The sequence below is a fragment of the Nanorana parkeri genome, unplaced genomic scaffold, assembly GCF_000935625.1.
Source record: "Nanorana parkeri isolate BGI_ZX_2015 unplaced genomic scaffold, ASM93562v1 scaffold70, whole genome shotgun sequence".
NCBI classification, from domain to species: domain Eukaryota; kingdom Metazoa; phylum Chordata; class Amphibia; order Anura; family Dicroglossidae; genus Nanorana; species Nanorana parkeri.
This window is the reverse complement of record NW_017306338.1, coordinates 477,804-494,238: the sequence shown is the minus strand read 5'-3', so window position 1 is coordinate 494,238 and position 16,435 is coordinate 477,804. Positions and strand designations below refer to the sequence as shown.

Sequence of the window (16,435 nt, the reverse complement as noted above, 5' to 3'; positions counted from 1 at the left end):
TTGTTTCCTTCTTGCAATATTGCATGCTAAAGTGGTGTTTTTTAAACTATTTTTTCCCCCTCCTATTACAGCACAAAGGTGATCTTTTATGTCAAGAATCAGCCCCCCCACTCGGTCATGAAAGGTTACAAGGTTGCATGCACTCTTCGCAATGAATTGCGCAAGCAGCAGAGTGATTTCCTTATCTTCAGAGCACTTGAGATTGACACATTCAGTAAGTTGTGATGACTTAAAAAGTGCAATTCCCTTTATTTACAAAGAACCTTTCTTTAAAACCACTTTTGCTGTTTAAATACAGTAACCAATGCTTTCCTATTACTTGAATATTAATTATTTTTGTTTATAACTAATGTTATGTTAACTTTATAACCAGTCTAATGTAACTGATTTCAAAGCTGAACTTCAGGCAGATAAAAAAGCAAATTCATGCAGCTCGATATTCAGTAATACAACATTAAAGGTATATTTTAAATCGAGCAATGTAAATACCTGAATTAGACTTGTTATTAGCTTGTTACAATCTCTATACAGCAGAGTTCTGAGTTCTATGCTGCAGTTCAAGGACCCACGTTAGGAGGAGAAAGTAGAGTAGCTCATCAGTTGCTGCTTCTCAATGTCCAGCACATGGCGGGGGTGAGACAGGTGGTGGGAAGAGAACTTGTAAGGTAAAGTGGAACTGCAGCAGAGAAAGTTTGGCTACCCTCCCCTGCTAAATAGTCCTGCACGGTGGGGCAGAGTTATGTAAATCTCTGGATGGACAGAAATACAAATCATATGGCAAGTAAAACAGCTGTCGTATATGTATTCGATCTCTCTATTTAAATATAGCACCAAAAAGAAATCTACTGTTTATAGACTATTCTACCGGTAGACCACAATCATAAGATTGCAACATTCATGGAAATAAAATGTATAAGTGTTACGAGAACAAAACCAAGAACCAGTCAAGCCCGTGACCCCTATAAGAATTGTTAATTGCACACAAACATAAAATAATATGCAATGATTATCTGATCCTTGTTAAAACCCATGAACCCCTAAAATATCAGAGAGTTCTCCTAATCCTAATGAATGACGGTTCTGTCACCAAAATATCGCACACACATTTACAGAAACCATTTGGTTGATAAAGTATGTATATGTGGCCCAAAAATCCAAGTAAAAAACTGGGGCAGGCCATATCCTAAAATACTTAAGTGTATAATATAGGGAAACAAGGTATTTCAATGTATATGGAGCTTCAGAGTATTTCTTTTGCATGTGCCAAGCTCATATGTAGGGCAACAAAAAGGAGAGAGATACAATTTAGAGAGAAAGAGAAAAGACCAAGAACAGAACAGCAAAGAAAGAAACAAGTAGAAGGCGGGCCCCTCATGACCCAGCTCCATAGGCATTTCAGATAGTGCAACTGGAATGCAGCAGTATCCATGTACAAATCCAAGGGGTCCACAAGGACATTCATTGAGGTTGACGATCATGAAGATGAGTAGCACAGTTCAGCACTCCACTCCTGACTGGTCGGGGGAACTATGGAATTCCAATGGCGGGGGATAAGTGTTCGGGCAGCCGCTACAATCAATCGGAGTGGGCCCTTCTTGATCAAAGCGACTGAGCCAGGCAAATTAGAAAGGAGCGCTACCTTAGGGGAAGGATCCAATAAGGTTCCCATAACTTGGTTGTATATGGCAAAAATACGGGTCTAAAAAAGTAATAGTAGCGGGCAGCTCCACCGATACAGTAGTGAGATAAAATGAGTAGGTGCCTCTGCAAGACAACAAAGCAATTCAAACCAAGAGAGGGGATGGCATGGGGTGGTCTGACCATGAAGTGCAATGTAAAATGCACAGAGTTGTAAATATTGCAACCACTTGCTCAGGGATGATCTGAAAGTAGATCAACCAAAGGCGTCATGGCCATCGCAGAGTCTGAATGCATTTTTACCAAAAAAGGATGTTCATAAACTGTTGTGCTACTGTTGTGTGATAAAAACTTGCAGTTGCCACCATTTTATTCTCCAAGGGCTCCGCTTTTAGAAAACAATATAAGGGGGTGGGCATCAAGCAATTTGTAGCCCTAAAATGTGCTTTTTAACGTATATGGTTTTTTTTTAAATATGCAAAAACAGCTCTGGCAGCAAAAGGGTTATTTGGTGAAATGGTGGGGGGGTTTTTTGTGCCCGGAGTTTAGCACTCGTTTTTATAATCTGATATAATTCTAGTATTTCCATCATTGCCATGTGAAGATGTATTTTAATTTTGGGGGCAATTTATTAAAACAGATCCATCCAGGGTTCATCAGTCATTTTATCGGAAATTAAGCAAAAGTATACTTTTGTACTATGTTTTTTCCTCTTGTTTTGTAAACAGCTGGACTCCTGGAACCTTTTACTAGTATTTCTAAATCTTAAATTATGTCCACGTTAGCCAATTACAGCCATATTTCAGAAAAAAAACCACAACCATTTCTTAAGACAACTCATATATTTGGGGGCTGAAAAGAAGCATTGTACAAGGGATGGTTGGGTGGTGGCCTAAAATATATATATAATTTCAGTACATATGCATTTTTTCATCATGAATTTAATAAGTTTTCTCTCATTAGTAAAAACAAAATGGTTTCTTTTTCTGACATTGCAAAGATTGCCTTATTTTAGATGCTTTTGCTATGTTCAGGCAGTAAACTGGATAGTTACTTACAACGTGTTTCCTCCCTAGCTTGCCAGTTAAATTGTTCTATGCACGGCCACTGCAACTCTGTTACTAAGCGTTGTGTCTGTGACCCTTTTTGGATGGAGAATTTTTTTCGTCGACAGTTTGGAGATGGAGACAGCAACTGTGGTAAGTTTCATAAAGTATTTTGTGTGTACTTATGCCGTTTTTTTGCCATTTAAAGTGTGACTGTAGTTTAAAGTGTATATGTAGCCAAACAGCTAACTGCAACTGTATTACCTAACTAGTCTTCTGTTAGTTAAAATGCGGATAACTCTTGGGCTGAAATGTTGGGCTGCGGAACAAGCATGGAAAAAGCATTTACTGTGCATGCCCTTCAGAAGGCAATGGGGGTAATTTATCAAAACTGGAGCAGACAGAATCTGAAGCAGTTTTCCATGGCAACCAATCAGCTTCTACCTTTCAAAGTTTAATTGAACAAACTGCAGAGATAAGCTGATTGGGAACTGGGGGAACTGCTCCAGATTCTGCCTGCTTCAGTATTGATAAAAATTCCCCCCATTGTTTATTCAGAGCTGCTTCGGACACCCTTATCAAGAATATTACAGGGGGTAAGACTAGCAGAAGAAGCCTAGGCCTCACAGGGAAAAATCACCCCCTTTTGGAATCTACCTAGTTGGCCATAGCCTCGCTGCATCAGGGAGACTTTCTGGCAATTTTTCCAGCACATCAGCGATTATTTCCTATTGCTGCCTCTAGATAGGCAGAGCCAGCTGTCACTCATGCAGCTGGGCGGATCCAGACATAATTGCGGCGTCTCAGTATCCCGCGAGCTGTAGCTCGCGGTATACTGAGCCTAGGGTGACGGGAGGACGCTAGTTTGTGTCCTCCCATTACCCTAAGGATAACTATGGGGAAAAGCCCTAACCCCATAGTTCTCCTTTTAAGTTTCTTATTTATTGCATTACCAAAATCGTTATTCTTTCATTATTAATGACTTTAATGTCTTAACTATTGCAGACTGGAGCGTGCTATATGTCATTATCACAAGCTTTCTCTGTGTCGTGGCATTGGGACTGCTAACTTGGTGCATGGTCTGTTGCTGTAAAAGGTAAAAAGTGGTCCGCTGATTATCAAAAACATGACTATTTGCTATAAATCATGATAAACTGAACTATAGGCTGAGAAACATGATTCATAAGAAAGATTTCTGCTTTCATCTTTTAGTGTTTCAGGGGGAAAAAATTAAGCTAAACTCTGGTTACTGTGAGCAAATATTCTTTTCAGTTTTTAGAAATTGACACTAATTAGTTTGTTGTGCACATAATTTTCAAAATAAAGAGGCTGACATTAACTTTGAGAAAAAGGAGATTAGTGGTTTTGTCTATTGCAGACAGTCAGATGTTATTTTTCTCATGCAGATGTTTAATGCAAGTCACAAAATCATCAAGCAAGGAGAGATGATAAAAGTATTGGTAATTCCATATCTGTAAATGTGCTTACAAATGTTATTCTTTAAAACATCTCTCCGTATCAAAGCAAGCCACTGCATGATTTAATTCAGCCTTTCTCAGCCAGGGTGTCTTTTGGTTTTCTCAGGGGTGACCCAAAATGTTCACACAACATCTTTTCCATGGTGCAGATGGCGTGGCCCCCAGGACAATGGAAAATGATTACGTTAATCCCGGGAGGGTGGGATCCATTCAAAAAAGGATATTCACCTTTGTCCAGGCCTGGTACGCGTCCGCCCTCTGCCATACAGCCGCAAATGTGGCTTTTGTTGTGATGGTAGGAATCTTTTAGTGAAGGGGGGACTGAGGACTCTGATGTGAAGGGGGGCTTCTGATGTAAAGAGTGACTCTGATGTGAAAGAAGAGGTCTCCTAATTTGAAGGGGGGTCCTGATATAAACAGGGGGCTCTGATGTAAAGGATGGAACCTGAATGTTTTTGTGTTTTTGCAGGGTATGGATTTTGGAATGGCCACATGTCATTTTATTTTACATTTTACATATTAAGGGATTTACCGGGTAAATGGAACCATTCATAGCAGCACTTGTAGCCCAGAGGATCTTACAGTCTATTTTTCTTACATACAGATAGTCTACACATGCATAAACTAGGACTAGTTTAGTAATAAGTCAATTAACAAATCGGTATGTTTCTGGTTTGTGGAAGGAAATTGAAGTACCCAGATGAATCTAATGCTAAGACCAGAAGAATACACAAATCTTAATCCAGGACCTTGAGCTGTAAGGGCAGAGAGCTGACCATGTAGCCACCATACTACCTCCTGGCCAGGCCTGGACCAACAGTGGCAAAAGCTTAAGTGACAATAGATTCCCTCTTTTATAGTTGTGTGGGGGTTTTTTTTTCTTATGATAGTCTTTGGGGAAAATTATAAATTATCATATGTAAAATATATTTACTTTCAATAAATTCTTTATTCTAAAAAAGAGCTGAATATCGACAGGGATAGAAGGCCATAGAAGGGAACATAACTGAAATCTGCTTCTGCGTATCATGCTATACCAATGTATGCTTTCCTTACAGAAAGAAAGGAAAACCAAAGAGGAAGAGCAGGTATAAAATCCTTGAAGCCACTGATGACCAAGAGAGTTTGGAGCTAAAGTCAAGCATCAAAACTGGTAATAAAATATTTAAATAAGGTACAAAACACTTGATAATGATTTCAGTAGCTTAGATCAAGCTAATCCCAACAAAGACTGTTCTTAAAGGGTTATTAAAAACTGAAATCCAAAACAATATTATTATCCTTCCCTGTTCATTTCTGTGGACTACAAAACATCTTCCCCTTATGTTAGGTAGATGAGTTAAAAGTGACATGTTCTGTATTCCTAACACATTTTGAAATAGAATAGGAGATTGAGGACACAGAGTCCTAATTCTCTTTTTCTACAGCTTCTGTTATGAATGAACAGAGAGCCTCTGTACTGAGTGTTCCTGTCCATTCGTACATTGTGGACATAGTATGAGTTACTATGTCCACAATCATGAATGAACAGAAAGAGAAGTAGATCACTTCTTATTCATTCATATTCATAACTAGGACATAGTATGCTTACTATGTCCAGTTATTTACAAACGATCAGCTGATAGCTGAGTGTTTATTGACCGCTCTCCATCCTGAATTAGCGGTCACAGGAGGCCAAGCGGGTGGTGGGGGAGAACTCCGCCTCCTGTGACATCACAGCGCTCTCCTCCTCTCACCGCTCTCCATTCTGACGCAGAAGGTGTGGGAGGAGAGCTCTGCTTCCTGTAACAGTGACCGCTAGCACCACCTCTCACCGCTTGGCATCCTGACCGCTGTTACTGCCCGCTCGGTCTCCTGAAAGCTTCTCTCCTCCCTGCTGGGCACCGGCCACTGCATCAGAAGGCACACAGACCGGCACCCAGGGGGGAGGAGAGAAGCTAGGGATACACTGGATTTTCGGCTGTCTTTGTACTTCCGGCATTTTGGCAAAAGTGTAATTTCTGGATGAAATTTTGGTGCATCCCTTTTTATAATGGCAAATTAACATATACAGTTGTGTGAAAAAGTGTTGGCCCCCTTCCTGATTTTTCATTGTTTTGCACATTTGTCACACTTTAATGTTTCAGATCATCAAACAAATTTAAATATTAGTAAAAGATAACACAAGCAAACACAACATGCAGTTTTTAAAGGAAGGTTTTTATTATTAAGGGAAAACAAAATCCAAACCCACATGGCCCTGTGTGAAAAAGTGTTTGCCCTCTATCCCCCCCTCCCCTCCCCGTTGAAACATAACTTAACTCTGGTTTATCATACCTGAGTTCAATTTCTCCAGCCACACCCAGGCCTGATTACTGCCACACCTGTTCACAATCAAGAAATCACTTAAATAAGACTTGACTGACAAAGTGATGTAGATCAAAAGATCCTCAAAAGCTACACATCATGCCGAGATCCAAAGAAATCCAGGAACAAATGAGAAAGAAAGTCATTGAGATCTATCAGTCTGGAAAAGGTTATAAAGCCATTTCTAAAGCTTTGGAACTCCAGCGAACCACAGTGAGAGCCATTATCCACAAATGGCTAAAGCAAGGAACAGTGGTGAATCTTCCCAGGAGTGGGCGGCCAACCAAAATTACCCCAAGAGTGCATCCAAGAGGTCACAAAAGACCCCACAACAACATCCAAAGAACTGCAGGCCTCACTTGCCTCAGGTTAGGTCAGTGTTCATGACTCCACCATAAGAAAGAGACTGGACAAAAATGGCCTGCATGGCAGAGTTCCAAGATGAAAACCGCTGCTGAGCAAAAAGAACATAAAAACTCGTCTCCGTTATGCCAGAAAACATCTTGATGATCCCCAAGACTTTTGGGAAAATACTCTGTGGACTGACGAGACAAAAGTTGAACTTTTTGGAAGGTGTGTGTCCCATTACATCTGGCGTAAGAGTAACACCACATTTCAGAAAAAGAACATCATACCAACAGTAAAATATGGTGGTGGTAGTGTGATGGTCGGGGGCTGTTTTGCTGCTTCAGGACCTGGAAGACTTGCTGTGATAAATGGAACCATGAATTCTGCTGTCTACCAAAAAATCCTGAAGGATAATGTGCGGCCATCTGTCCGTGACCTCAAGCTGAAGCGAACTTGGGTTCTGCAGCAGGACAATGATCCAAAACACACCAGCAAGTCTACCTCTGAATGGCTGAAGAAAAACAAAATGAAGACTTTGGAGTGGCCTAGTCAAAGTCCTGACCTGAATCCTATTGAGATGCTGTGGCATGACCTTAAAAAGGCGGTTCATGCTCGAAAACCTTCCAATGTGGCTGAATTACAACAATTCTGCAAAGATGAGTGGACCAAAATTCCTGCACAGCGCTGTAACAGACTCATTGCAAGTTATCGCAAGCGCTTGATTGCAGTTCCTGCTGCTAAAAGGGTGGCCCAACCAGTTATTAGGTTTAGGGGGCAAACACTTTTTCACACAGGGCCATGTGGGTTTGGGTTTTGTTTTCCCTTAATAATAAAAATCTTCCTTTAAAAACTGCATGTTGTGTTTACTTGTGTTATCTTTGACTAATATTTAAATTTGTTTGATGATCTGAAACATTAAAGTGTGACAAACGTGCAAAACAATGACAAATCAGGAAGGGGGCCAACATTTTCTCACACAACTGTAAATACGGAGTTCTGGGATGTTGGATGCAGTGGAGGATTTTTAAAATCTACTCGACTGTCCTTTTTTTCTTGCTGCAGTGTTAGCATTGTTTTGGCTGTACTTTGGTTGTATTGCTGTATAGTTTTGTTTTTTTGTTCCACTTTAGGTTTATATGTACAGTTGAATGCAGGGAGCCATCAAGTGAGTTTATAGGTTTTGCTTTTAAGTAAACCATTTTTAACTTTTTGTTTTCCCTTAACAGGAGTAAAAATGAAATCTCCAGTTCAGAACACGAGTTTGATGCATTCAGAATCCGAGCTAGACAGCGATGACAATGCTTACACCTGGTCAGATAGAGAGAAGGGAAAACTGCTCCGGCCTCAGAATGGTTCTTTGCGTAATGGACAAGCCTCTCACAAAAACAAAAACCAAAGAGAGGAGTTGCTATAATCTCGTTTTCTGCCCAGGAATTTTATTTTCACCTGTACAGCAGTTAAAGCTGCTGAACTGTCCTTTTCACCACTGCTGGTTTACTTTGTGGACAAAGCTGCTACCTTGAACTTCTTTTAAATAAATGGATATTTTAGTAGAATTACCAACTATTTTGCTCTTCTGAGAGAACCGAGGCTGAACATACTTGAACTGTTATTTTTTTCAATTGAAAGTACTACTGGATTTATGCTGAACATTTTTTTTTTACTAATTTAATGACTTTTTTTCTGCACATAATCTTGGGGAAACAGCTCCCAGGAATGAGCCACGCTGTTAAATTTACACCTCTTTAAATGCACTACTGTGCCAGGTCCCTGATGGCATTGAAGGATAAAATGTGAAATGCACTGGGCATTTTCTGTAGCCCAATCTCAGCCGTGTTTTTTCATGGCCTTTTTCTGCAACAAATGTTCCTCCCTCATTTAACGACATATCTTTTTCCAAAAAGGTGACATTGGTTTCTGTGTGCTCACAGATCTTGACCATCAACAAATGAAATGTACATCTAAAGCAAAATAACTTGCTGCAAACCTCTTTTATGGGGAGGAGATGTGAGAAGCAGAATAATGAATGGTGTTCAATAAAGTCAAACACTGAATTAAAAAACTATATTCAGAAATCTTACTACGTAAATAAAAAGCAAAATGTTTTTCTTGGCATATCTGGGCATATACACATCTAAAACTACACAAGTACATGCATTTAATACAAACACATAAGTAAGCCAGGCGGCGTGTAATGACTCGCCGCCCGGCTTTTTGGTTAGTTCGGAAGCTAGCAAATCAGGAAGCTGGGCGGTGATTCATTACCCGCCCTCTGGCTTTCTGATTGGCCAGAAAGACGGCTCCATGCCGGGCAGCGAGTCATTACACACTGCCCGGCTTCCTTAATGGGACTAACGGTATTGGTATTCAGTATCAGCAAGTACTGAGAAAAAAATATCGGTATTCATACTTGACAATGAAAAATCTGTATCTGTGTTCATGAGTATTCAGGGTTTTAACTTCTATTACTGCTAAGTTGACGCTTCTTGCGTTGCAACATTCTGGATTTCCAACACAATAGGAGCAGTTCCGCTGTGTCAGTTGCCTCTGGCAGCATGTAGTGTTCTCTCTCAAGGGCATGAGAGGGAACATCATGGCTTTTATCTGGGAGGATTTCACTGCAGTTATGCAGGATTTTATGAACCAAATTGCAATTTATTTTCTGACTAACAGAGTAGAGACATAAACATACCACAACACCTTTCCCTGCATAATCATTATCTGACCTGCCTGCAGCCTCTGAGCCTTCGGTTGCAGAAGCTCTGTCTGATAAAAAGTCTCACAAATCCATGCAGGATGAGTTTGCCCATGATGAGTCACATTCCCAGGCTGAGGGAGACCATTTTGGCTCTCTTTTTTATGCTGTGCATGGAGGATCAGCCCTTAATTTCCACCAGTTTTGCTACCACTCTAGGATCCCCAAGACTAGTAAACTTTCCCATGCACATATTCCCTTGGACACACTATTACTAGGCGAACAGTGAGCTGTTCCTACAGTTGAACTGGCGTGACTTTCTTTGAAGCCTTATTTTTGCTATCAAGTCCTGCATTGCAATCTTCCATGGTGGTGATGCAAGTCTGCCAAACATTAGGGGAATTGGACTGAAAATATGGCAAGCTTTACTCCACACTATTCACTATTCACTACTGTGAAGATGAGTTAGTGTAGCGTTTCTCAACCTTTTTCCAGTCCCCCTTCACATCAGAGCACAGCTGGATGGCAGAAGTCGTGAGGCAGAGGGGTTGCAGATGGAGGCTCCCTTATGTTCTCTCCTGAATGGATCCCGTCTGCTTTTGACTAGAATCATGCATTTCAATGGTGCTGGCGGCTAGGTCGCCTGCACCACGGAAACACAAGACACTTGTTCAAACAAATCTCCAAATCTTCCAAACCTGCGGAGAAGACCTTTTGGCATGAAGGGACATCCCCACTTTCCAAAGTGGGGAAGACATCTGTTAGCCTTTGTGAATGCCTGGACACACGGCATCTCAGATGTCTAGATAAGGAAGATGATTTAAACAGTCACCGTTTTGATTAGCAGACATCCAAACTTTTCACAGTTCTAAAGCCAAAAGGGGCCATCCACCCCATCTTGGTTCTCAAGGCCTGAATGTCTGCATTCAGTCATAAAAAAAAATGCATGGAATCCACCCTGTCTGTCATAGCCTCTCTTCATCAGGGTGACCTTCTGGCTTCTGTAGACATCAAGCTCATATTTGCATGTCCCTATTTCTCTAGCACATCAGCGATTCGTTCAAATTGCTGTGGGTTCTCAGGACTTTCCTTTCATGGTGCTGCCATTCAGTATATCTTCCACACACCATGTATTTATCAAGGTTCTAGTCCCTGTGTTTGCCTTGTTACACTTCCAGGGCATTGCCATTGTTGGCGTATCTGGATAATCTCCTGTTAAGGGTAAATATAAACAATTTTAGATTGTCTGGTAATCAAAGCAACACATCCCCAAAAATTGCTAAGTGTGCATAACCAATATGTATGGGACTTTCAGGTTGCCAGACATTGACACATGTTTTAAAATTAATTTATTATAATACAAATGATTAACCACTTCCAGTGCCTCAATTTATCTCTGTCTGTATTTCAGCTTACATACAACAACCATACAAGGTCTCATGTAAAATACAAAGATGTTACATCGGCACTTGAAAATGAAAGTGGTTTGTTTCTCAATCAGGACATTATGCTTTCGTCTCTCTGTCAAGCCCCAGTATATCGAAAGCAGATTTCCCTTCATTGTTTGGATGTAGTTTGTGCACTGCATGTCTACCTCACAGCCATTGGTTCGATTAGAAAGACTGACTCTCCCTTTGTCATCCCTGATGGTCCCTGCAAAGGAAAAACAGCTTATCGTTTTACCATCAAGGTGGCTCAGACAAATCATCATTCAAAGCTCCTGGTCTTAAGGTTTGGGTACCACCCTTTCCTGTCAATGCACACCCTACTAGATCTGGGAGTGATTTTTGGACCATTTGACATCAGGCAACTGATTTGCAATACTGCTACCTGATGTTATGTTCACACATTCTCTACGTTTTACCCGGTGGCTGTTTAGAGCTAATCTGATCTAGGCATAAGTTCCTTCGGGCAGTTCTATGAGCTGCAGCCAGTCCCCAGTTTTGTTTTCTGTTGGTATATTTGCGCCTGCTAGCATTTTGTTTGCCATGTGTGTTGGTCTTGCTCTCAGCACTGCTTGTTACAAGGCATGCTGGGAGTAGGAGGCGGTCATTTTTTTGTTTGGCAGTGTCCAAGTCCTCCTGTAGGTTGCAGTATAACCCAACTAACTCTGAATCCCCCCCAACTCCCAAGAAAAAGATTTTATGGTGAGTACAAAAGTTATTTCACCCAGTGAGAAGTAAGGGCTCCCTTGAGGTGCATCTGGCATTCATCAGGAAGCCTGTATTATTATACAAATTTATATGTGATGTTTTTAGGTCAAAGCCAAAAAGCCAACAGGTTTGCCTCAACTATTACCAATTATGCCATTAGTCACTGGTCAGGGAAAAGGCAAGTAGCCGAGCAACAAAAATTAGAGGATGGATAAAAATCAGAATGCCAAAGAAATTGCAGATCAACAAAGCATCTTACAGGAAAAAGAAATCAGAATTTCATAGATTTGAAACTGCTATGCAAATTATAATACCCACTAAACTTGAAATAGGTGTTTGGTAAAGTTTGCTTGCCCTACAAAAAATGTAGATCAACAACTGAAAAAAAACCTATTCTAGCAAGTGACTAGTTAAGCCATTTACTTTTATATTTTCCCTTTTCATCAATGCTACCTGTGTTTTGCTGTGGGCATGCAACATTACCAATTTGTTGCCATTCTTTTTGGTCCATATACGGCACCTCGCGTCTTCACCAAGGTGTTTTCCCCAGTCCTAGCTCTGCTTTGTTTTCACAGTACCCACATATTGGGATATCTGGATGATCTCCTACAGGATCAGTTAGTTCTGGTCCTGTTAGCAAATGTCCAGTTGAGTGCAGATTCAGATTGGTTTTCAACCTCCATAAATTAGCATTGGATCCAACTCATTGCTTGAAGTATCTGGTCCTGGTCTTAGATACAGCCCTATGCGGGGTCTTTCTTCCCAAAGACAAACTTTTTTGTGCCTCTGCTCATAAGTTCACACCCTCAAGTCAGAGAACCACATCTCAATTCACTTTTGCCTGATGGTTCTGGGTCTGACGACAGCCACTTTCAAAGCAGTACTGTATGCCCAGTTTCACTGCAGGCCAATACAACTCAACAGTCTGGCTGCATGGGACAAACAAACTCAGTTTCTGGATTGCCCCATGCGCCTGACCAACTCGGTGAAACTCCTGCTGATGTGGAGACATTCCAGTCCGGCGCGGGAGTTAGGCAAATTCTTTCTGCCTATGCGGTGGAAGGTTTCTATGACAGCTGCCAGTCTGTCAGGCTGGGGAGGAGTCCTGGGTACTCTTTCAGCCCAGGGTACTTGGTCTTTAGAGAAAGCTCTGCTTTCTATCAATAGCCTTGAACTAGTGGCAGATCAGTTGTCCTTTCAACCCTGGACCTCTCCTCTATGACAAAAAACACACACACACACTGTGAAATAACTGTGAAATAATATGCCACAAATGGCATAGCAGCGAAGTATGGGTGCTGTGTCTTCCAGTGAATGCAGAGAAAATATTTTTATGGTCGGTACCAAAAAATCCTATCCTATCCAATCATAAATGAAATAGAAAACCGCCAGTAAAAGTGCTGCCTTCAGAACATTGCACCCAAAACTGGCATCAGCTGATGCTGCCATATCCACCTTGTAAAGCTTGGTGAATGTATGAATTGAGCAACAATCACTGATCACTGTACAAACATATGCTTGATAGTGGAAAGCCAAGGATGCACTTACAATATCTCTCTAGTAGAATGCACTGTAACTGGAAACAGTGTTCTCGGTGCTTGATAGCATATGCTTGCACAATAGTTTCCCAGATCCAGTGTGAGATCGTACCAGTCGATTTTGCAAGACCCTCATGTGGGCCCTCTAAAACCGTTAACAGGGAAGCAGATCTATGAAACCTGGACCCTGCATTTAAATGCATCCTAATCACCCTGACTACATCCAAAGAATGTAAAGCATCCTTAGGGTGGACCAACATGGCACAAAGTGACAGAAGCACACTGTCCTTATTCAAGTGGAAATTTGATACCATCTTAGGAAGGATAGAGAGTTCTCGGATGCAGGACGACCTTATCCTTATGAAAGGGACAAAAATAGAGGATTGCAAGACAACGCAACGCCTGTCAAAGGATCTGTGAATGGATGACACAGCAGTGTGGACGGAGCCATGCACAGCAGTAACATCAAGCATTGTCCTGAAAGGTAAATTAGCCTTTAAGATCTCATGGTGACAACAGTGAACTGACTGGAGGGGTGCATGTGTAACCCCCTGAATAAAGGTGTGGACAAGCAGCACCGATGCCAGGAGGTGCTACATTTATAAACATCAATGCTGACATCTGACCCTTAATTGTGTTTCAAGTCAATGGTTGCTCCACGCTGTGGTAGAGAAAAGAAGCAGGCAACATAGAAAGAACATGGGCAAACCCCTATGGACTCACACCATGCAACAAATTTCTTGCAAGTACAATGATGACTTTTTTTTTTTTAAAGATACTTTTTATTGAGTAATTTTTTTTTAGTCACAGACACGTACAAATAACACCTATATCATACAGATAACACATACAACAACCGGGTCAACATAACCCAGGGCCCAGCCTCCAAGCACAGGCAAATATAATGTGGGAGTTGGAACACACCTAGTAGTAGTCAATATAGTAATCAATATAGCATAAAACACACCCAGGAGTATAAAGAGGCTATTAGCTTAAAAGATGGTCACGTCTTTAGACCTCACCTCATATTACAGTAGTGTTAGGGGGAGGACAGCCAGGGATCCCAAATGCGAGCAAAACGCATCGAGTTGCCCCGCTGTTCATATGTAAGTTTGTAAAGAGGCAATGCTTGATCGACCAATCTCTTCCAATCACCCAGGGAGGAAGCTTTCGGGCTACCCCAGACCATGAGAATGTTCTTCCTGGCGTAAAATAAAAGGAAGCGGAGTAGTGTCTGAGCACTCGAGGCCAGTGGCAATTCACCAAACAGACCGAGGAGACAGAACACAGGGTTGCAGATATTAGGGAAACCCAGGCTGTCCTCCATGAAGGAAGTAACCTCCGACCAAAAGGTCCGTATGGTAGGGCAGGACCAAAAACAATGGAGGAAGTCAGCCTCCTGGCCACATCTTTTAAAACAGTGTGAGGTCAAGCGAAGGCCCAGTCTATGTAAAAGGGTGGGCGTGTAGTAGACCTGATAGAAGAATTTCATCTGTATCAGTTTGTCCTTAGAGGCTATCACAGAGGACATGTAGCTACCCTCAAAGTCTCCCCAATCGTCCTCCTCTAGGTCTGGGAGAAGCGACCGCCAGCTTTTGCTTACGGCTGTCAAATCTACCAGACCTGAAGGACATAAGTTCCATATAATATGTTGAAATCAGTTTTGATGAATCATCCCTTCGCAGCATCCCCTCCAAGGGCGACAGGGCCGATGTAAAGGCGGTTGACCCAATTTGGGTTCGGACCACATGGAGGAGCTGAAAAAAGGCAAAAAAAAAAATCAGACGAGGAGAGCTTCAACTCCTCCCTGAGTTGTGGAAAATCAAGCATTACCCCATTCTGAAACAGGTGAGACAGGGATTTAATCCCTTTCGAGGACCAGAAGGCGGCTGATAGTAGGCGCTGCAGCTCTGGGAGAGTAGGTTTACACCATAGTGGAGAGTAGGGAGAATGGGAACATGTGGGCAGTGATAATCTGTTAATAACATATCTTAGGTTACGAACAGTCACAGAAATCATGGCCGTTCCATGTTGCTTGTTATGAATCCCCCTGTACACAACATTCTGGAGAGATTCAAAGGAGGTTAGAATGGCGGCTTCAGTAGCTGTACAGGCATTTCCTATCTAAGGGACTAGCCAGTCATGGACCACCACTAGTTGGGACGCTAGGTAGTACATGTGAAAATTAGGAAAGGCCAGTCCCGCCATCGAGCAAGGAAGCTGCAGCACCTCCAAAGCCACCCGGGGAGTCCGACCCCCCCGCAGAAATACAATGCAGATAGAATAAATTTTTCGGAAATAGTTTTTTGGGACATAACAAGGGGCATTGGCTAGAACATACAGTAGCTTGGGGAGAAAGTTCATCTTAATGATATTGGCTCTGACCATAAGATCCAGTGGTAGGTCCATCCATTGTTTGGTTTTCAAATGGAGAGAGTCAATGGCCGGGGTTAGGTTATTAGCAATATAGGAGGAGAGAGGTAACTGAATCTTAATACCCAGATATTTAAATTCATTAACAACTCTTAATGTGGACATAGGGTGTTGTCAGGGTACCATGCACAGGCGTCCTCACACCACATGCAGGTACCCACGCAGGATGACCAAATTAATATGCCCACACAGGATAGGGTTCTATGCATACAGTTTATTTGCTACACAACAACAAAACTACAAACCCCCTCAACTCCCACAGGTTTAGCAGTGAAGTAATAAACCCACCGTTGGGACAAACACACACCTACAGACAGGGGGAAGCAACAAGGAGGGGTAACAGGCCTGCAGATATATGGCAGGCCTCAGTATAAAAGAAGAGTGGTCAGGTACAAGCCGGGTCGTTAACAGGAGGGCAGCAGCACGGTACAGGAACAGGATCCAAGAGAGTGGTCGCGTAACAAGCCGGGTCAAGTGCAGGCGACGCAATACTGAGCCAGCTTCCTGACTGCAGGTAGGGCCTAAATACCCTCCCAGGAAGCACCAGGTGATGGGATGATCAGTCACAGCTGGGGCACACCCGCAGGTGAGGATCGTCAGAGACCAGGAGCAGGGCATCAGGCACAGGACCGTCAGAGACCAGGAGCTGGGCATCAGGCACAGGATCGTCAGAGACCAGGAGCTGGGCAGCCGGCACAGGATCATCGGAGACCAGGAGCTGGGCATCAGGCACAGGATCGTCAGAGACCAGGAGCTGGGC

The 16,435-nt window shown here is 42.2% G+C and overlaps 1 protein-coding gene across 1 annotated transcript in view; it reads left to right on the top strand.

The window, feature by feature from the left end:
* KIAA0319L (KIAA0319 like) overlaps positions 1–8,896 on the top strand; it is an 87,758-nt gene extending 78,862 nt beyond the window's left edge. Inside the window, exons 18-22 of the mRNA XM_018576597.1 lie at positions 72–214; positions 2,715–2,837; positions 3,690–3,780; positions 5,221–5,315; positions 8,083–8,896. Of these exons, the coding sequence (XP_018432099.1) occupies positions 72–214; positions 2,715–2,837; positions 3,690–3,780; positions 5,221–5,315; positions 8,083–8,270 (640 nt within the window). The 3' untranslated portion in view covers positions 8,271–8,896. The remainder of the gene's footprint in view (positions 1–71; positions 215–2,714; positions 2,838–3,689; positions 3,781–5,220; positions 5,316–8,082) is intronic.
* Positions 8,897–16,435: the final 7,539 nt, after the last annotated feature.